Source organism: Oryctolagus cuniculus, chromosome 10 (genome assembly GCF_051225735.1).
Source record: "Oryctolagus cuniculus isolate XC-2025 breed Fujian yellow rabbit chromosome 10, ASM5122573v1, whole genome shotgun sequence".
NCBI classification, from domain to species: Eukaryota; Metazoa; Chordata; class Mammalia; order Lagomorpha; family Leporidae; genus Oryctolagus; species Oryctolagus cuniculus.
In genome coordinates, this window is record NC_142876.1 from 64,260,283 (window position 1) to 64,276,293 (window position 16,011).

The following is a 16,011-nucleotide window of genomic DNA, read 5'->3' on the forward strand; positions in this document are numbered from 1 at the left end:
TACCCTAGCAGGTTCACAGCTTCAGGAGCATGACAATGCCTAATAATTAGTTAATAAATGAAGAGACAACCGGGTGAACCAATGTACTGTAAGATTCTACAACTGACTGAATCAGGGCTCTGATAGTGTCCTTGTGTTGAAACCCATTGCTATGCTTTATTCTAAGAGGTGACTTCACAGAGACAGACACCGTGACCATGAATGACCCGAGTCCTTGCTCGAGGTCACAGGGCAAGGGCAGTCAGGGCTGTAGCCTTGATGGAGCCTCCATCTCTTGATACTGAGAGCTTTTCAGTTTCTCTTGGGCAGACTCTGGCCCCACAGGGCAGAGCACAGCTTCTGTCCCATTAGCAGCTGACCAAGGCAGAGGTAGGGGAGGAGGCGCCTATACTCATTCTAAGGGGAACCTTAAGGAATCGGAAGCTCCTGGTAGCCCAGTTGCAAAGGCTCCTTCAAATCAGCTGCCAGAAATTTGCCAGAAATAGCCAGAAATTTGAAATCATGAAAATGTCTACATTTTAAAAATGCATGTCAAAAACATATTTCAAGCTTGGCTATTTATTTACAATGACTTGATCTATACGGAGGGAATTTTCATGAAAGAACAATGGGGCTCATTTTTTGTTCAGGGACTCGCAGACCCATTCAGAAAGTTCAGAAACAAACTGAGAGCACAGGTCACTTACTCCATGTCAAAGACCAGGTTCCTGATGCAGCCGTGGAATGAGCTCCTCACTTTGAGCACCGCTGCCCCCTCGGCCTCTGGAGCGCCCCCTATGTACAGGTTGGACAGATTCATTGTCCTGCTTTCTGCTAAGGGGCCCAACTTCATTTCTACAGGATGGGCCTCATCCAGTTGGACAGTGATGATTCTAAAAGATCAAAAAAGGCCATATGAGCTTTTCAACATCATGAAACAATAACTCCATTTTTATACCTAGTTCCACCAAATTCTTACTGAATAATGACAGTTTCTGGAAGATACATTTTATTTTTTTATTTTTTCTATTTGACAGATAGAGTTAGTGAGAGAGAGAGACAGAGAGAAAGGTCTTCCTTCCATTGGTTCACCCGCAAGTGGCCGCTATGGCCAGAACTGCGCTGATCCGAAGCCAGGAGCCAGGTGCCTCCCCCTGGTCTCCCATGTGGGTGCAGTGACACAAGCACTTGGGCCATCCTCCTCTGCCTTCCCCAGGCCACAGCAGAGAGCTGGACTGGAAGAGGAGCAACCAGGACTAGAACCCGGCGCCCATATGGGATGCCGGCGCCGCAGGCGGAGGATTAGCCAAGTGAGCCACGGTATGGCGCCAGCTCCAGAAGATAAATGTTAACATGACATTGTACACAAATGAACAGCTGACTTTCAAAAATTAAAGCTTGGAATTGAACATTCTCCAGCAATGAACAGAATGCTAGAAAATATTGAATTTGATCAGTTTTTGGAGAGGATTTTGCTTTTACCTTTTTACCGATGATGAAAACGTTCAGTGTACTTTTGAAATATTTGGTCTAAGGTTTGGGAAACATATAATCAGTAATGTTGATATAACACTACTCACTATTTTACTATTTGGTATTAATAAAATACAGTTTGTTACTATTATCACACTATTTATCACAGAATTAATCTTTTGTAAAGATAATTTATATTAGGCCCTGGAAAGGGGCACGATTAAAGTTGTTCAATTATAAAAATTCCCCAAAGATCTTATTGCGAACAGATGAAATGGATTCCCAAGAAGAAATTCTAGCAAGGCTCTGGAATTATTTTGAAACAACAGAGACTCCGAATGCTCGCCGATGCACAGCAATTATCCCGATCATTCAGCAGCACAGGGTTCCCTAAGGGTGTTCCTCCTGGGGAACTCTCAGGAGGCCAGTGAACCTCCCGGCACCAATGCCTCGCCCTGCACACAGTACCTGTGATTCCTGACCAAGGAGATGGAATGGTCTTGTCCGTCACTGTAGGTGCCCGTGGGAGCGTGCAGGAGCGCTTTTCTCAGGCTGGTTCCGTCCCCAGAATTGACGTGCACTTCCACATGGCCATCAACCAGCATGATGGCAAAGAATGGCTGGGAAGGTGGCATACAGAAGTTCCCATACAAAACGTGTTACTACTTGATTTAAAAGTTATTGTCTTTTAAAAGTTGTCATCTTAATGTGGGAATATTACCATCAATTAAGCAACCTGAAGAATACCATCATGTAATGCAACTATTTTATGATTTCTACAGTATTTTCTAATATCTGTTCATAAAAGTTATGTTCTGCATATGCTATTATCACTAAACATATCACAAATTTCCATTTTCACATTGCCTTCTTATTTATTATGTATTACCCCAATGTACCAACAACTTGATATATTGTCATTTGTCTTTCATTAATGAAATTTTAAGTAGTTTCTAATTCTTATTATCACATATATAATTATTGAAATCTATTTTTTTCCTGTGAAATGTTTTTTTTTTTTTTTTTTTGACAGGCAGAGTGGACAGTGAGAGAGAGAGAGACAGAGAGAAAGGTCCTCCTTTTGCCGTTGGTTTACCCTCCAATGGCCGCCGCGCTGCGGCCGGCGTACCACACTGATCCGACGGCAGGAGCCAGGTGCTTCTCCTGGTCTCCCATGGGGTGCAGGGCCCAAGTACTCGGGCCATCCTCCACTGCACTCCCTGGCCACAGCAGAGGGCTGGCCTGGAAGAGGGGCAACCGGGACTAGAACCCGGTGTGCCGGTGCTGCAAGGCGGAGGATTAGCCTATTGAGCCATGGCGCTGGCAATGAAATGGTTTTTAACATTTCTAATGTGGGATTAAAGGGTTTGAAAATGTTTAAAGCTCTTAAAAATTTTTTTTGCCACATTGAAAAGAGGCACAACAATGAATGACACCACCAGCAGAAATGGAAAGTGAGCGTTCCAGGGTAGCTTTGCCAGCAGTGAACGCTGCCATTCGCTTTTGCTGGCTTAGCAAGCAAACTTGGATTTTTCCAATAACCCTATTAAGATCAGTAGAGGCAAATAATTTGGCAGTTCCTCCAAAATTAAACATAGGATTGCCATGTAGCCAGCTATTCCATGCCTAGGTATGTCTCCGAAGAAGTAAAAACAGGGACCTTCCACACATACCTGTTCACTAATGTTCATAGAAGCATTATTCAAATAGGTTAAAAAAGACAGAAATAACCCAAGGTCTGTCAAATAACTAACAGACAGACAAAATTGTAGCATGAACACAGTGTGGAATTTTATTCAGTCACAAAAAGGAATGAAGTACATGCTACAGTGTGGCTAATGCTCCGATATGCTGTGCAGAAGACAGAAAAGATCACATATCATACTGATTGCATACACTAAGAAGCATCCATAGAGACAGAAAGCATATTGGCAGCTGCCAGGACTAGGGACAGGCGGGTGAGGAGTGGATCCTTACTGGGTGTAGACTTTTAATTTGAGGGATGAAATATTTGGAAGTAGATGGAAAAAATAGCCTCACAATTTAGAGAATGCACTGAATCCATAATTTACTGGAAAATAATAATTTCACTGGAAAATGGCTAATTTTATATGAATTTCACCTCCATGGGGAAAAAAAAAAAGACCAGTGGACCCCACAGACTGAAAGTCATCATCAGCCCTTCACTGAGCATCTCCTGACGTATCTGGGCTCTGCAGACCGGTGTCCCATTCTGCCTCTGACTTGGAAGGGCTGTGTGACCTTGAGCATGTTAACCTGGCTTTTTAGGGGAGCAGGATTCCCTGGCCGCCTGTCTGTGCTGATGCGACAGCTACATCTGCACAGCGTCTGCCACAGCAGAGGGCCGTTCTCCACAATCTACTGCTGAATGGGCTCCGCTTCACTAAGACCATACAGGAGCAGTCTGAAGTCACTTCAAACCACAGGACACACGCCAACCCAGGCCACAGCGAAGGGAAGGTATCACTCATACTCTTGAATGGGGTATAAATATGAGTAACTGTTACCCTGCTCTCCTCACCTGCTGCTGGCCCCCTGGGCTTGTTGGACAGCCCACCTTGCTTTCAGCTCCTTGCCAATCACATCACAGAGAAAGTCCTGACCTGATCCAAACTTAAGGGTTTGCACTTTTAGCCTTAGGATGAAGAGCAATGGCCATAGTATGCAGGAGAAAGCTCAGTTTATGCTTTCTCAATGAGTTGTAATTAGAGGTAGATGGCCAATAGCTTTCTTATCAGTAGCCGAGCAACAGAGATGGATTATGCAGCATAAGAAATCACTGATTCATGGGGAAAGATTTTCAGCAATAGTAACTTTCACTTAATAAAAACGCTTATCCATACACAAGCAGCTACAAGAATTATCTATGAGTCAGTAACTGTCCAATCAGCACTTCCCATTGTCACTTCTTTCCTGAGCTGGTGGCTCCAGGACACCACAGCTACTCACCACGTGCATCTGCAAGGGGCCCTGCTTCTGTGCCTCCTTGCCAAGGGCAGCCAGGATGATGCCGCTGCTGTTGGTGGTGGCGAATGTGACCAATAATTCCGATTCTGGAGACAAAGACTTGGGGGGCAACTGAATGTAGCCGCCTCTCAAGAAGCTCACGCTGTGGATAGGCTGGTCACACAGGAAGTGAAAACGCACGTGAAGTTCCCGTTGAAGGCTGGATCTCCCACTGCTGGGGTACAGCTCGCTTTCCCCATCATCTCTTTCCCATCCCCACCCCCCAGTAGTTTATATCCTGGCACATTATTATGTTATCAATCACTGAGCAATTTTTTTTTCTGACAGGCAGAGTTAGAGAGACAGAGAGAAAGGTCTTCCTTCCATTGGTTCACCCCCCAAATGGCCGCTACGGCTGGCACACTGTGCTGATTCGAAGCCAGGAGCCAGGTGCTTCTCCTGGTCTCCATGGGGTGCAGGGCCCAAGCACTTGGGCCATCCTCCACTGCCTTCCCGGGTCACAGCAGAGAGCTGGACTGGAAGAGGAGCAACCGGGACAGAATCCGGCGCCCCGACCGGGACTAGAACCCAGTGCGCCGGTGCCGCAGGCGGAGGATTAGCCTAGTACGCCGCAGCGCCGGCCAATTACTGAGCATTTTTAGAAACTCCAGTATTAATAACAACGCTTCCCACCTCTAGCACACAGCCTTTTCTCACTCCATAGGAATTTCTGAGCAAATCGAAGGTTGATCTGGATATTTCCAGGTTCTTGATGCAGCCCACATAGTTTTTGCTGGTGACGCCTTTTCTGTAGGGGAGGACATCGATTCAGACATTATAATTCTGGTTTTCGGAGAAGAAATATAAATGGACCCACACATACAGAATACCTGTTTCTGTGAGTCACTCTGCAGAAGTATCCAGGCCTCCCTCTAAGAAGCACAGTGAGAACCAAAGCTACACAAATACAGCCCTATGCAGTCACCTACTGACATGGCAGCCATCTCAGTTGGTCTAAGTACACTCCATGGGTGAGGTCTGCACAACAGCAAAATCACCTAATCACACGTCTCTCAGAACGTGTCCCTGTAGTTGGAGACACGTGACTGTGGTCTCCCTAGAGAAAGGGATCAGACTCACTTTAGCTACTTAGATCGCCACCTAGGTAACCAAATATGTTTATTATTTTTTAGAGAACTCAGTGTCATTACAGTTTAAATACACTCATCACAACACAAGCCAATTATAACTATCTAGTCTCCATGTATTGCAGAACATTCACTTCTCTTGGAGGCAAGTGTGAGAGACTATCTTCCAAGGCCAGGTGGCCAGAGAAGCCACTGGCTGCTGTCCATACTGTATATTCATGAACTTCGTCCTAAAGGAATCGTTACATTTTGAAGTATAGGATTACCCCAAATCCTTTACTTCAGCCTCCAAGTCAATAAATACAGTACAGGAACAGAGAGGGATTTTTTTCAACCAGAAGGTACCCCACAACTGGCTGGCATCAGGCTGTTAAGTGTGCAGGCTCTTGTTCCCCAAGTATGGAGACTACTTAGCATCTTCCACTCTTATGCATCCGCAAGTCACAGGAGAGCCGTGTAGAAAGATGGTCCTTCTCCATGTTGACCAATGAGCTTTGGTCTGTTAGGCAGCTACATGATCTAAGGTGTATTTAATCTTTCTGGATCTCTAATTCTTCCAGTGTAAATGAGGAGGCTGACCCTGGGGATGCCCAAAGTCCTTTCTCCTGGGACAGTCTGTGATTTGGACTTCTGTTCTATTTTCCAGAGTCTATACTGTGTACCATTCAGGCAAAGAGCGCAGGAACCAAGACACAGCTGGTGGCTGCAGGAAGACCCCTGGTGCTCTGAGAGCAGGCCCTGGTGCTGGGATGGGGATTAGAAGACAGGCTTTCAATCCTGGCTGGCTTGGAGGTGACCCACTCTCCTGAGGTTTAAACATATTCATTTCCAAGACTGGGAGGGGGGTGCCTGCAGCTACAAACTATGTTCCTTGCAACTTTCATTGATTGCTGGCAAAGAGCAGAGGAGGCGGAGAGAGTGGATCTGGACGCTTCCCATAGTAGCTGGACTGACTGTGCTTCTGTGCCACACATTAGGATTCCATAGAAGAACTTGGCTTAAAGATGGGTATGGCTACAGATGTACGCTGGGAAACCCTGGACTGGAAGGCTCAGTTTGGACACTTGGGGATGCCACTCCCTGGAGACAGATAGGCCTTGATTGCTGACCTTTCATATGTGACTTCTGTTTTTTTTAACGATATGGAAAAATGTTGGTGTTTACTTTGCCCAAGCCAAAATCATAAAACAGAGAGCAAAGAAGCCACTAAAAGTTTATGCAAATCATAAAATCAGAAAGCTAAACAGGAATCTCTGTTATAAACGAACCTCATTGTCTCTCTCCCCTGCCATCATTTGTCCAACTTCCTGATGCTGGTCTTTCAGCCTACACATCCACTATTCATCCTAATTACACCAAGAGGAATGCAGATACGTCTTCAGAAAGCACTTTTTTTTTTTTTGGAAGGGGGGCTTTTAAAGAAATTCCATGATTAAAGTGTCAAGGAAGCAGGATGGAGGGTGACAAAGCAGGCTCTTCAAATGTTGCACATTAACATTTTTTGTATCTTCTAAAGGCAACAGATACAAAACCATTCGTTTTTCTGCAGAGGTCTGCATCACTTCGCAATGAATATGGCAAATGGTACTTGGAATCGAAGTGGATGTCATGAGTTGATCTATGTCCCCTCCTAAAGAGGCCTCAATCCTCGCCCGTGAATGTGGCCTGCTATGGAAATAGGATCTCTGTGGAGGTAATCATGCTCAGACAAGATGCTTGGAATAGGCCCTAATGCAGTATGACTGGTGTCCTTACAGAAATGGGACATTCGGACACAGTGACAAGGGTATGCAGGGAAGAGGGTGGGTGCAAAGCTACGGGGACAATGCCACCTGCAAGCCAGGGAATGCCTGAAGCTCTCAGAAGCTGGGGACAGATTCTCACAGCACTCACTGGGAGGCAACTCTGCTTACATCTGGATTTCAGACTTGCGGCTTCGAAAATTGGGAGAGAACAAATTTCTGTTGTTTTAAGGCTCTGGCTTGTGGTCCTTGGGAGCAGCAGGGAAGAATCTTCACAGTTGGTAGCTGGAGACAGGAAATCTCTGAGTTTAACACCATACCTTACAACTCTTGACCTCGGTACTCCCCCCACATAGATGGGATCCTTGTCTAGACGATTGAGGTCTGAGGATACTCCCGGAGCCTCGCCCTGCTTGGTTTCCTTATCACTGCTGTTGTAGGCATCAATGACTGCCAGCAGTCCTGAAAGCAGAGGGAGAGAAAGAGGTAAGATAAAGAAAATTACTTTCTACATTTAACTAAAAACACTAATTCCTGCCAACCATATTCATTTACAAAGACACAGGCTCTTGTTTTTAAAAGATTTATTTATTTATTTGAAAGGCAAAGTTAGAGAGAGGGAGAGACACAGAGAGAGAAAGAGAGAGAGAGAGAGAGAGAGCTTCCATCTACTGGTTCACTCCCCAAATGAACCTAACAGCTGGGGTTGGGCCAGTCCAAAGCCAGGAGCCAGGAGCTTCATCTGAGTATCCCACATGAGTACGGGACCCCAAGCACTTGTGCCATTTTCCACTGCCTTCCCAGGCACATTAACAAGGAGCTGGATTGGAAGTGGAGCAGCGCCCATGTGGGATGCCAACACCGCAGGCGGTGGCTTAAACTGTTACACCACAAACACAGCGCCAACTCCAAGATATAGGCTTTTAAATTCTGCAGATCCAATTAGCTAATTTTCTGGACCATCAAAGGACAAATAAAAATCCTGTCTGAACAAGTCAACAAATGCAGAAAACATATTGTTTTATGAAAACAGCGTGTGTGTGGAAGAAAACATTATGTGGGCCAGCGTTGTGGTGCAGCGGGTTAAGTTGTCACCTGCGATGCCAGCATCCCATATAGGCGCAGCTAAGAGTCCTGGCTGCTCCACTTCCAACCCTACTCCCTACTAATGTGCCTGAGGAAGCAGTAGGAGATGGCCTGAATACTTGGGCCCCTACTTCTCTTGTGGGAGACCTGCATGCAGTTTCAGGCTCCTGGTTTCAGCCTGGCCCAGCACCAGCCTCAGCTGTTGCGCCCATTTGGGGAGTAACCCAGCATATGGAAAATTCTCTCTCTCTCTCTCTCTCTCTCTCTCTCTCTCCATCTCTATCTCCTTTCTCTCTGTAACTCTGCCTTTCAAATAAATAATAATAAAAGAAAACAGCATGGATTGGATTCTCAATTCCAATTCAGCATTTAATATGAAATAACGCAGTTGCAAACCACAAATAGAATTATAACATTCCTCTAGAAAAATGTGGCTGATGTTGCTTAGTATTCCAACGGTAACAAGAGCTTTCAATTAGAATGCCATTCAGAAACCAGAGTAGAACAGTCTGCTGACTTGGAAAGATTTCTGACTCTGAGGGTCACCAATATCAGGTGAGTCCAGCCATGGACCTACCTTGCTTCCGGTTTCGCTGGAAAGCAATTTTGTACCAGGTTCCATTGTTATACCGCCTGTCTGTAGTAAGAGCAAGGGGCCCTGAACCCAGGTCGACTGTGACTTTCACTCTGCCATGCACCAGCTCGATGGATAAAAAGTCTTTCTGTAAAGAAGAGAACATGATTCCCCATGGCGCCATCTTGATTCCAAGATTTCTTTTCCCATCAAGTCAGGGATGATAGGATCCTTCCAAAGTCAAACTGGGAAAACAGAATCTGGCCCCACAGCCAGGGGTCTATGCTGTGAACTTAACAATGGCCATGAAAGTTTTCTAGAACTCTACCCAAATATAACTGGAGCACTACTCAGCGTTAGCAAAAATCTATGATTAGTAAAAGAAGTAGAATTTCTGTATCTTTTTCATTTAGACTGACAAATGGGCCAGTCCAAAAAAAATGAAAGTAGAGGATTAGACAGAAATCACCCACACATGAGATTAAAATGGGAACATGAATTTCTTCTGGATAGAATTCAAATAAAAGACTATTTGTGGTCACCATGAACATAGCACAAGACATAGTATTTGAGCTCAAAATGTAAAAATAAACGTTCAGTTGATTTCCACAGTGACTGGGAGGCTAGTTTCTACTTGGTGCTCTTCTGTATTTTCCAAAGGCTCTTCAATGAATTTGGGTTAATATAATAAATAAATGATTTTTTGATGGGCAGCTGTACGGCATCTATATGTGTGACATTAGCATGTGCTCAGAAAATAGTACAGAATACATACAAGGAGTCTCCAGAAAGCTCATGGAAAATGCTTATGATTAAAATACTCTACATGGGTTTTAAAAAAATTTTTTGCACCAAAATACACTAATCTTTCCATTCCATTTCTATGAAGTGCCCTCATATGTATATGTCCTGTCAGTAAATCCTCATTCAGTGTTAGTCAACTCACAGCAATCTAAATGTACACACACAGTAGGGCCTAGTGGCCCGGGGAGGCTCTTACGGTGCCGTTGGAAGCCAGGTAGAGGAGCAGCCCGTTAGGCGAGAAGGTGCTGAAGAGCATCACGACCTGTGTCACGGTGGCCCGCAGCGTCTTCTCCACGACGGAATACCCACTCCCCTCGAAATAGAAGGAAGAGTCTTCACTCTGGGGGCTGCAACAGAGGAGAGGATGCACCAGCCACTGTCAGAGGACACAGAGAGCCGGCGAGCCATGTCCTGCACTCTGCCTCAACTAGCCCCTTCATCTGAGCACGAGTGCAACCCACAACACAGGTTGGACTGCTCTAATATGACCACGAGAAACGCTCTGAGTCAGACGTGATGCCAGAGACAAAGATTCCCACACTATGCAGGTTTACTTTATGCACAAAATGACTGAGAACTGTTGGATAAAATTACTTTCAGTGTCTATGTGTAAGGTGTGTATGAGACACAAATAAATTCTGTGTGTCCACTGTGGTCCCACACCTAAGATATCTCATTGTGTATCTACAGGTCAGAAAAATCTGGAATCTAAATCACTTCTGGTCCCATGCAATTCAGATAATGGATACTCATCTATATTTGAACGTACACTTGCCAGGCCGGCTCTGGGACACAGTGAGCTACGCACACTGCTGCCTACATCACTGGCATCCCAAATGGGAGTGATGGTTTGAGTCGAAGCTGCTCTGTTTCCAGCTCCCTGCTAATGTGCCTGGGAAGACAGCAGAAGATGATGGCCCAGAACTTGAGCCCCTGCCACCCATGTGGGAGACCTGGATGGAGCTCCAGGCCCCAAGCTTCAGTGTGGCCCAGCCCCGGCAGTTGTGGCCATTTGGGGAGTGAAACATCGAATGGGAGACCTCTTCTAACTAATCTCATCACTCTGTCTTTCAAATAAATAAATCTTTAAAATACACTTGCCATGAGATTTGGAAGCCAAATGCCCAGCTGCTTCATACAGAGGAGGAAGTGAACACAGGCAGTGGTTGTTGCAGTAAAAGGGAATTTTTTCACAGAAATAGATATTTCTACTTATCAGATAGACTTGTTTGTTAATTTATTCCAATTTCCTTTAATGCAACTGTGTTTCTTAAGGCCAATGCTTTCAGGATGATTTTTATATTAGTATTTATCAGCTTCTGCTACTCACCAATCCACCAGGCATGCTGGAGTTACAATGGAAAGCAAACACATGCTACCAGAAAGATCACTTTTCAAAATAAACAAATGAATGAATGAAAACCTGATGTCCTCAAAAATCTGCAGGTGAGTTTAAAGACCTGCGTCTTATGCTGAGAGAGAGGCCTGGCTGTGACAACACAGCCCAGAGCACCTATCAGGTAAGTGTGTCTGCTGATCTCCGCCGCAGACGCCAGAAGGCTGACCTCACCCACCGCTCAATTATAAAGAATTCACCTGGAAGATATATATATAATCATGTTTCAGAAAGACTTCTCTGGAATAGCACCAGGCTTGCACGAGGGTGGTTCTGGGCTATGAATTCAGCCTTCTTCCAGAGGAAGGTGCAACAACAAAATCAATGACATGTCTCCATGTCAACTCACAGCAATCTAAATGTACACACACAGCACAGCAGGTTTGGTTTCACTCCCCAGGATTTCAGTTACCCTCACTCCACTGTGTTCTGAACACGTGAAATGGAATATTCTAGAAATAATTCCGTGTGTTTTAGATCGCACACTGTCCCGACCCGTGTGATGAAATCGCAAGCCGTCCGCTTCCGTTCTGCCTGGGACTAGGATGGGATCCTCTGCTGTGCAGCATGTCCACGCTGCATGTGCTCCTCACCAACAGTCATGTCAGCATCCATTTCCCTTAGACCAGCTATCATGGGGCCCCAGAGTTTGTGCTCAAATAACCTTTGTTTCCCATAATAACGGCCCCGAAGTGCGAGAGCAGTGATGATGACAATTCAGGATGCCAAAGAGAAACCACAAAACGTTTTCTTTCAGTGAAAAGATGGAAGTTCTCCACAAGGGAAGAAAAAACACCTAGGCTGATGTCGCTAAGGTCTGGAGCACAGGATATTTTCAGAGAGAAGCCACATTCATCTAAGTTTCATTACAGTATATAGCTATAACTTGTATTTATTATTAGTTACTGTTGTTAATCTCTTACTGTATCCAGTTCAGAAATTAGAATCTATCGTAAGCATGTATGTACAGGAAGTAGCAGTACAGTCAGGTGCTGCATAACATCTCCAACCCTGGGGGAGCACATACAGGATGGTGGCTCCAGAAGATTCTACTGACTAGGGCCACACTGCAGCGCAGCAGATAAAGCAGCCACCTGTGATGCCAGCATCCCGTATGAGTGCTGGTTCGTGTCTACTTGCCATTCAGCTCCCTGCAAACAGCCTGGGAAAGGCAGCAGAAGATAGCCCAAGTGTTTACATCCCTGCCACCCACGTGGGAGACCTGGATGAAACTTCTGGTTCCTGGCGTTGGCCTGGCCCAGCCCTGGCCATTGAGCCATCCAGGGAGTGGACCCCTGGATGTAAGATCTCTCTCTCTCTCTCTCTCCCACCCTCTTCTCCTCTTTCTATGTAACTCTTTTAAATAAATAAATAAATCTTATTTTTTTTTTAAATCATATCGACTAATAACATCATAGCTCCAGAATATTTGCGCAACAATGAAATCACCTGACGGGGCCGGTGCTGTGGTGTACTGGGTAAAACCACTGCCTGCAGTGCCAGCATCCCATATGGGCACCAGTTTGAGTCTTGGCTGCTCCAGTTCTGATCCAGCTCTCTGCTATGGCCTGGGAAAGCAGTGAAAGATGGCCCACATCTTTGGGCCCCTGCACCTGCATGGTTGACCTGGAAGAAGGTCCTGGCTCCTGGCTTGGGATCGGCACAGTTCCAGCCGTTGAGGCCAATTGGGGAGTAAACCAGTGGATGGAAGACCTCTCTCTCTCTCTCTCTCTCTCTCTGCCTCTCCTTCTGCCTCTATGTAACTATGACTTTCAAATAAACAAAATGAATCTTTAACAAGAAAAAAAAAAAAGTCACCTGACGAGGCATTTCTCAGCCATGTCCTTGACAGTGATGTGACACTGCATGGATAGGGTTTGGTGCTGTCCCAGTTTCCGGCTTCCCTGTGGGTCTGGGAATGCATCCGCCGCAGCTGGGGGTGGGAAGTCCACCGTATAAACAAACAGCGATTTTGTTTCCACTAACGAAAAAACCAAAAGTGCAGCAGCTTGGGAAACTCAAGGTTTCAAATGTTGAGCTGCCCACCGTCCTGCTTTTCCTAAACGTCTCTGTCTTGTGATTCTTCTAGGAAGTAAATGAACTCTGAATAAGTTTTAGTAAATAATGAACTCGGAATAAATGTTTAAACCATGGTTTACTTTTAAGTCTGACTCTGAAACCTGCAGTCTTCCTAGAAGCCCACCCTACTCTTCTACCTCCTGGCTGACTGCAGTGTCAAGGACACAGACCCTAGAGCCAGACTTCTCAGGTTCAAATCCTAGTTCCCCAACCCACTAGCCGCAGGAACTTGGAGAAGTGACCTATCCCAGTAGGCAACGCTGTCCTCATCAACATAGAATGACAGATCCACTTTGGGAGGGCCACATGCTCTTAGAACAGTGCCTGGCACACAGGCAGCGGGGAGCTCCATGTTAACTCGCGTTGTTCTGCTGTGTCCACAGATCCTCAGTGGGCTAACATGTTGCTTATCAAAAGCTGAGCCACTGAGATGAGCTACCCCACCAAGAGCACACACCAAGAAAACGGTGAAGCCAGGTTTCAAAGCAAACTCCAGCAATCTGCCTCATCCAGTGTGCATGCCCCGCCCCCACCCCCTGAGCTGATGCACCCGCTGCTCATGAGCTGGGGTGGCAGCCAGGAGGAGGGATGGGCTGCAATGAAACTGACGGAAAGCGATTCTCCTGGGAGAGCTCATGCAGAGTGCCAATGGCATACATGGGGGCTTGCCCCTTGTCACTCCCCTGAGCTGTTCTCCCGGAGCCCCCGCAGGCTTCATTCCAGCCCACGGGGCTCACATGCTTCTCCAGTCAGCTCTGGGGCCGGTCCCCAGGCGGCCACAGGAAGATGGCTCTGAGTTGGCCTAGTTGAAGGCCCCAAGACAAACAAGGAGTTGGTTCAGCAAGGCACTTCGCTGACAGCTCTAGTCCATCCTTGAAAAGACTGCCCTCACTCCAGGGTACACTCAGGATCCCTCAGCCCTCACAGCTCTCGGCCCGGTAAGCCTGGAAGAACCTGCAGACCTCCGTGAGCCTCCCAGATCTCATGGCTGACACTGCAGGATCCCTATTTACCCGTCCCCACGCCCGCGCAGCAGTTACGCATGCGCCTGAGGTTAAGGCCAGGGCTGCAGGCCTAGGCTGCTGCTCCTATGGTTGCCCTGTGGCCATGGTGCATAGCACTTTTGTTTCTGTCGGAGTACTTCTCCCCAGACCATGAAATATCTGAGGAGATAAACTCCTGTGACTGTAGCCAGCAGAAGGCCTGCAACACCAAACACTGACCCATGCCTATGGCCAGTTGACTCTCTAACATGCGGATTATATCTGTTAATTAAATCCAAAGTTTTTTCCATATTTATCTTGATAAGAACTGTTAGGACCATGGGTTAACTCTGTAATATCCTTTAAGAATGTATAGACATGCTGGTACTATGTAAAAAACATTTAAGATATTCAAAGAAGAATATAAAATTTCAATTAATTTACTTGGCAAAGAAAGTCAAGTTAAGCACTCCTATAATTTTTTTAAAACACTCTAAAGAACGGGGCCAGCCCTGTGGCATAGTAGGTTAACCCTCCGCCTGCAGCACTGGCATCCCATTTAGGTGTTGGTTCAAGTCCTGGCTGCTCCACTACCAATCCAGCTCCCTGCTAATGGCCTGAGAAAGCAGTGGAAGATGGCCCAAGTGCCTGGGTACTTATCACTGGTGTGGGAAACCCAGATGAAGCTCCTGGCTCCTGGCTTTGAATTGGTCCAGCTCTAGGGCTGTTGTGACCACGTGGGAAGTGAATCAGAGGATGTAAAATCTCTCTGTCCCTCCCTCTCTCTGTCTGTAACCGTGCCTCTCAAATAACTAAATAAATCTTTTTTTTTAAAAAATCAACAGATCATACTAATGATCTGATAATGGCAAATGATACCAAGTAGAAGGCATCATGACTTCCCATCTAAATCCACAAAAATGGATTGTTACTAGAATTACCTTATTAACTCTCCAAGTTAAAGTTTTAGCTTTAACTAAAATGATAGCTAAAATGAGACAGTTCAAGTTTACAAACGGACACATAGAGCTCCACCTGTGCTTCCATCAGAGCTCTCCAAGTATCTGCTACGCAACATAAGCACCTCTGGGTGTGCTTGTTTATAAGGGGTTTGGGGTCAACTGAGTGGGAAATGCTGCAACCCCAGCCTCTCCCCAGGATGGGGTCACCATGCATACTAGCTATCAATGCTAGTTAAGGGCTTTAGCCTCTCACAATCAATACGTTTAATTTGTTTAACTCAGTGTTTCCCAGACATTTACGATCAGCAACCATTGTCTACTGCTGCATTTCTTTATGAGCATCTTACCAAACTAGTTTTCTTTACCAGCACATTTTTGGAAATATTGTTCAACACAAAACAAGAAAAGCAGCTGATTTGCTCAGTATGTAGAAAAGCACATTAATCAAACCACAGGGTGACTGAACTCATGAGACACTTTGGCCCTACAGCCTTTTGAAAACTTGACCTGGAAGTTGTCCTTGAATTAACAGATGCTGCCAACCTCCTCCTCATCTTTCAGTCCGAGGCCAAAGGTAGTGGAAATCTGATGGGAGGGCAGTCCCAAGAACAAAACCCAATGGCCACATGGACACAAAACCCAATGGCCACATAGACAACCAACTTCCTCATCCAGCTGTAGGCTGAGGTCTTTGGCTTTAAGATGGCGCTGAAAGCATTCAAGGCAATGGATAAGCCAGTTACCCTGCCAATCATTCACTCTGTACACATGCATTAAATGTCACACTGGAGCCCATAGATGTGTACAGTCACTAGGTA

The 16,011-nt window shown here is 45.8% G+C and overlaps 1 protein-coding gene across 1 annotated transcript in view; it reads right to left on the bottom strand.

Moving 5' to 3' along the window:
• The window catches only part of LAMA1 (laminin subunit alpha 1), a 177,003-nt gene that overhangs the window by 13,126 nt on the left and 147,866 nt on the right, over positions 1-16,011 (bottom strand). The window contains exons 49-55 of the mRNA XM_051851430.3: positions 9,970-10,120; positions 8,973-9,117; positions 7,630-7,771; positions 5,113-5,227; positions 4,423-4,593; positions 1,921-2,072; positions 687-872 (exon numbers count right to left, since the gene is read on the bottom strand). Coding sequence (XP_051707390.3) covers positions 687-872; positions 1,921-2,072; positions 4,423-4,593; positions 5,113-5,227; positions 7,630-7,771; positions 8,973-9,117; positions 9,970-10,120 — 1,062 coding nt within the window. The remainder of the gene's footprint in view (positions 1-686; positions 873-1,920; positions 2,073-4,422; positions 4,594-5,112; positions 5,228-7,629; positions 7,772-8,972; positions 9,118-9,969; positions 10,121-16,011) is intronic.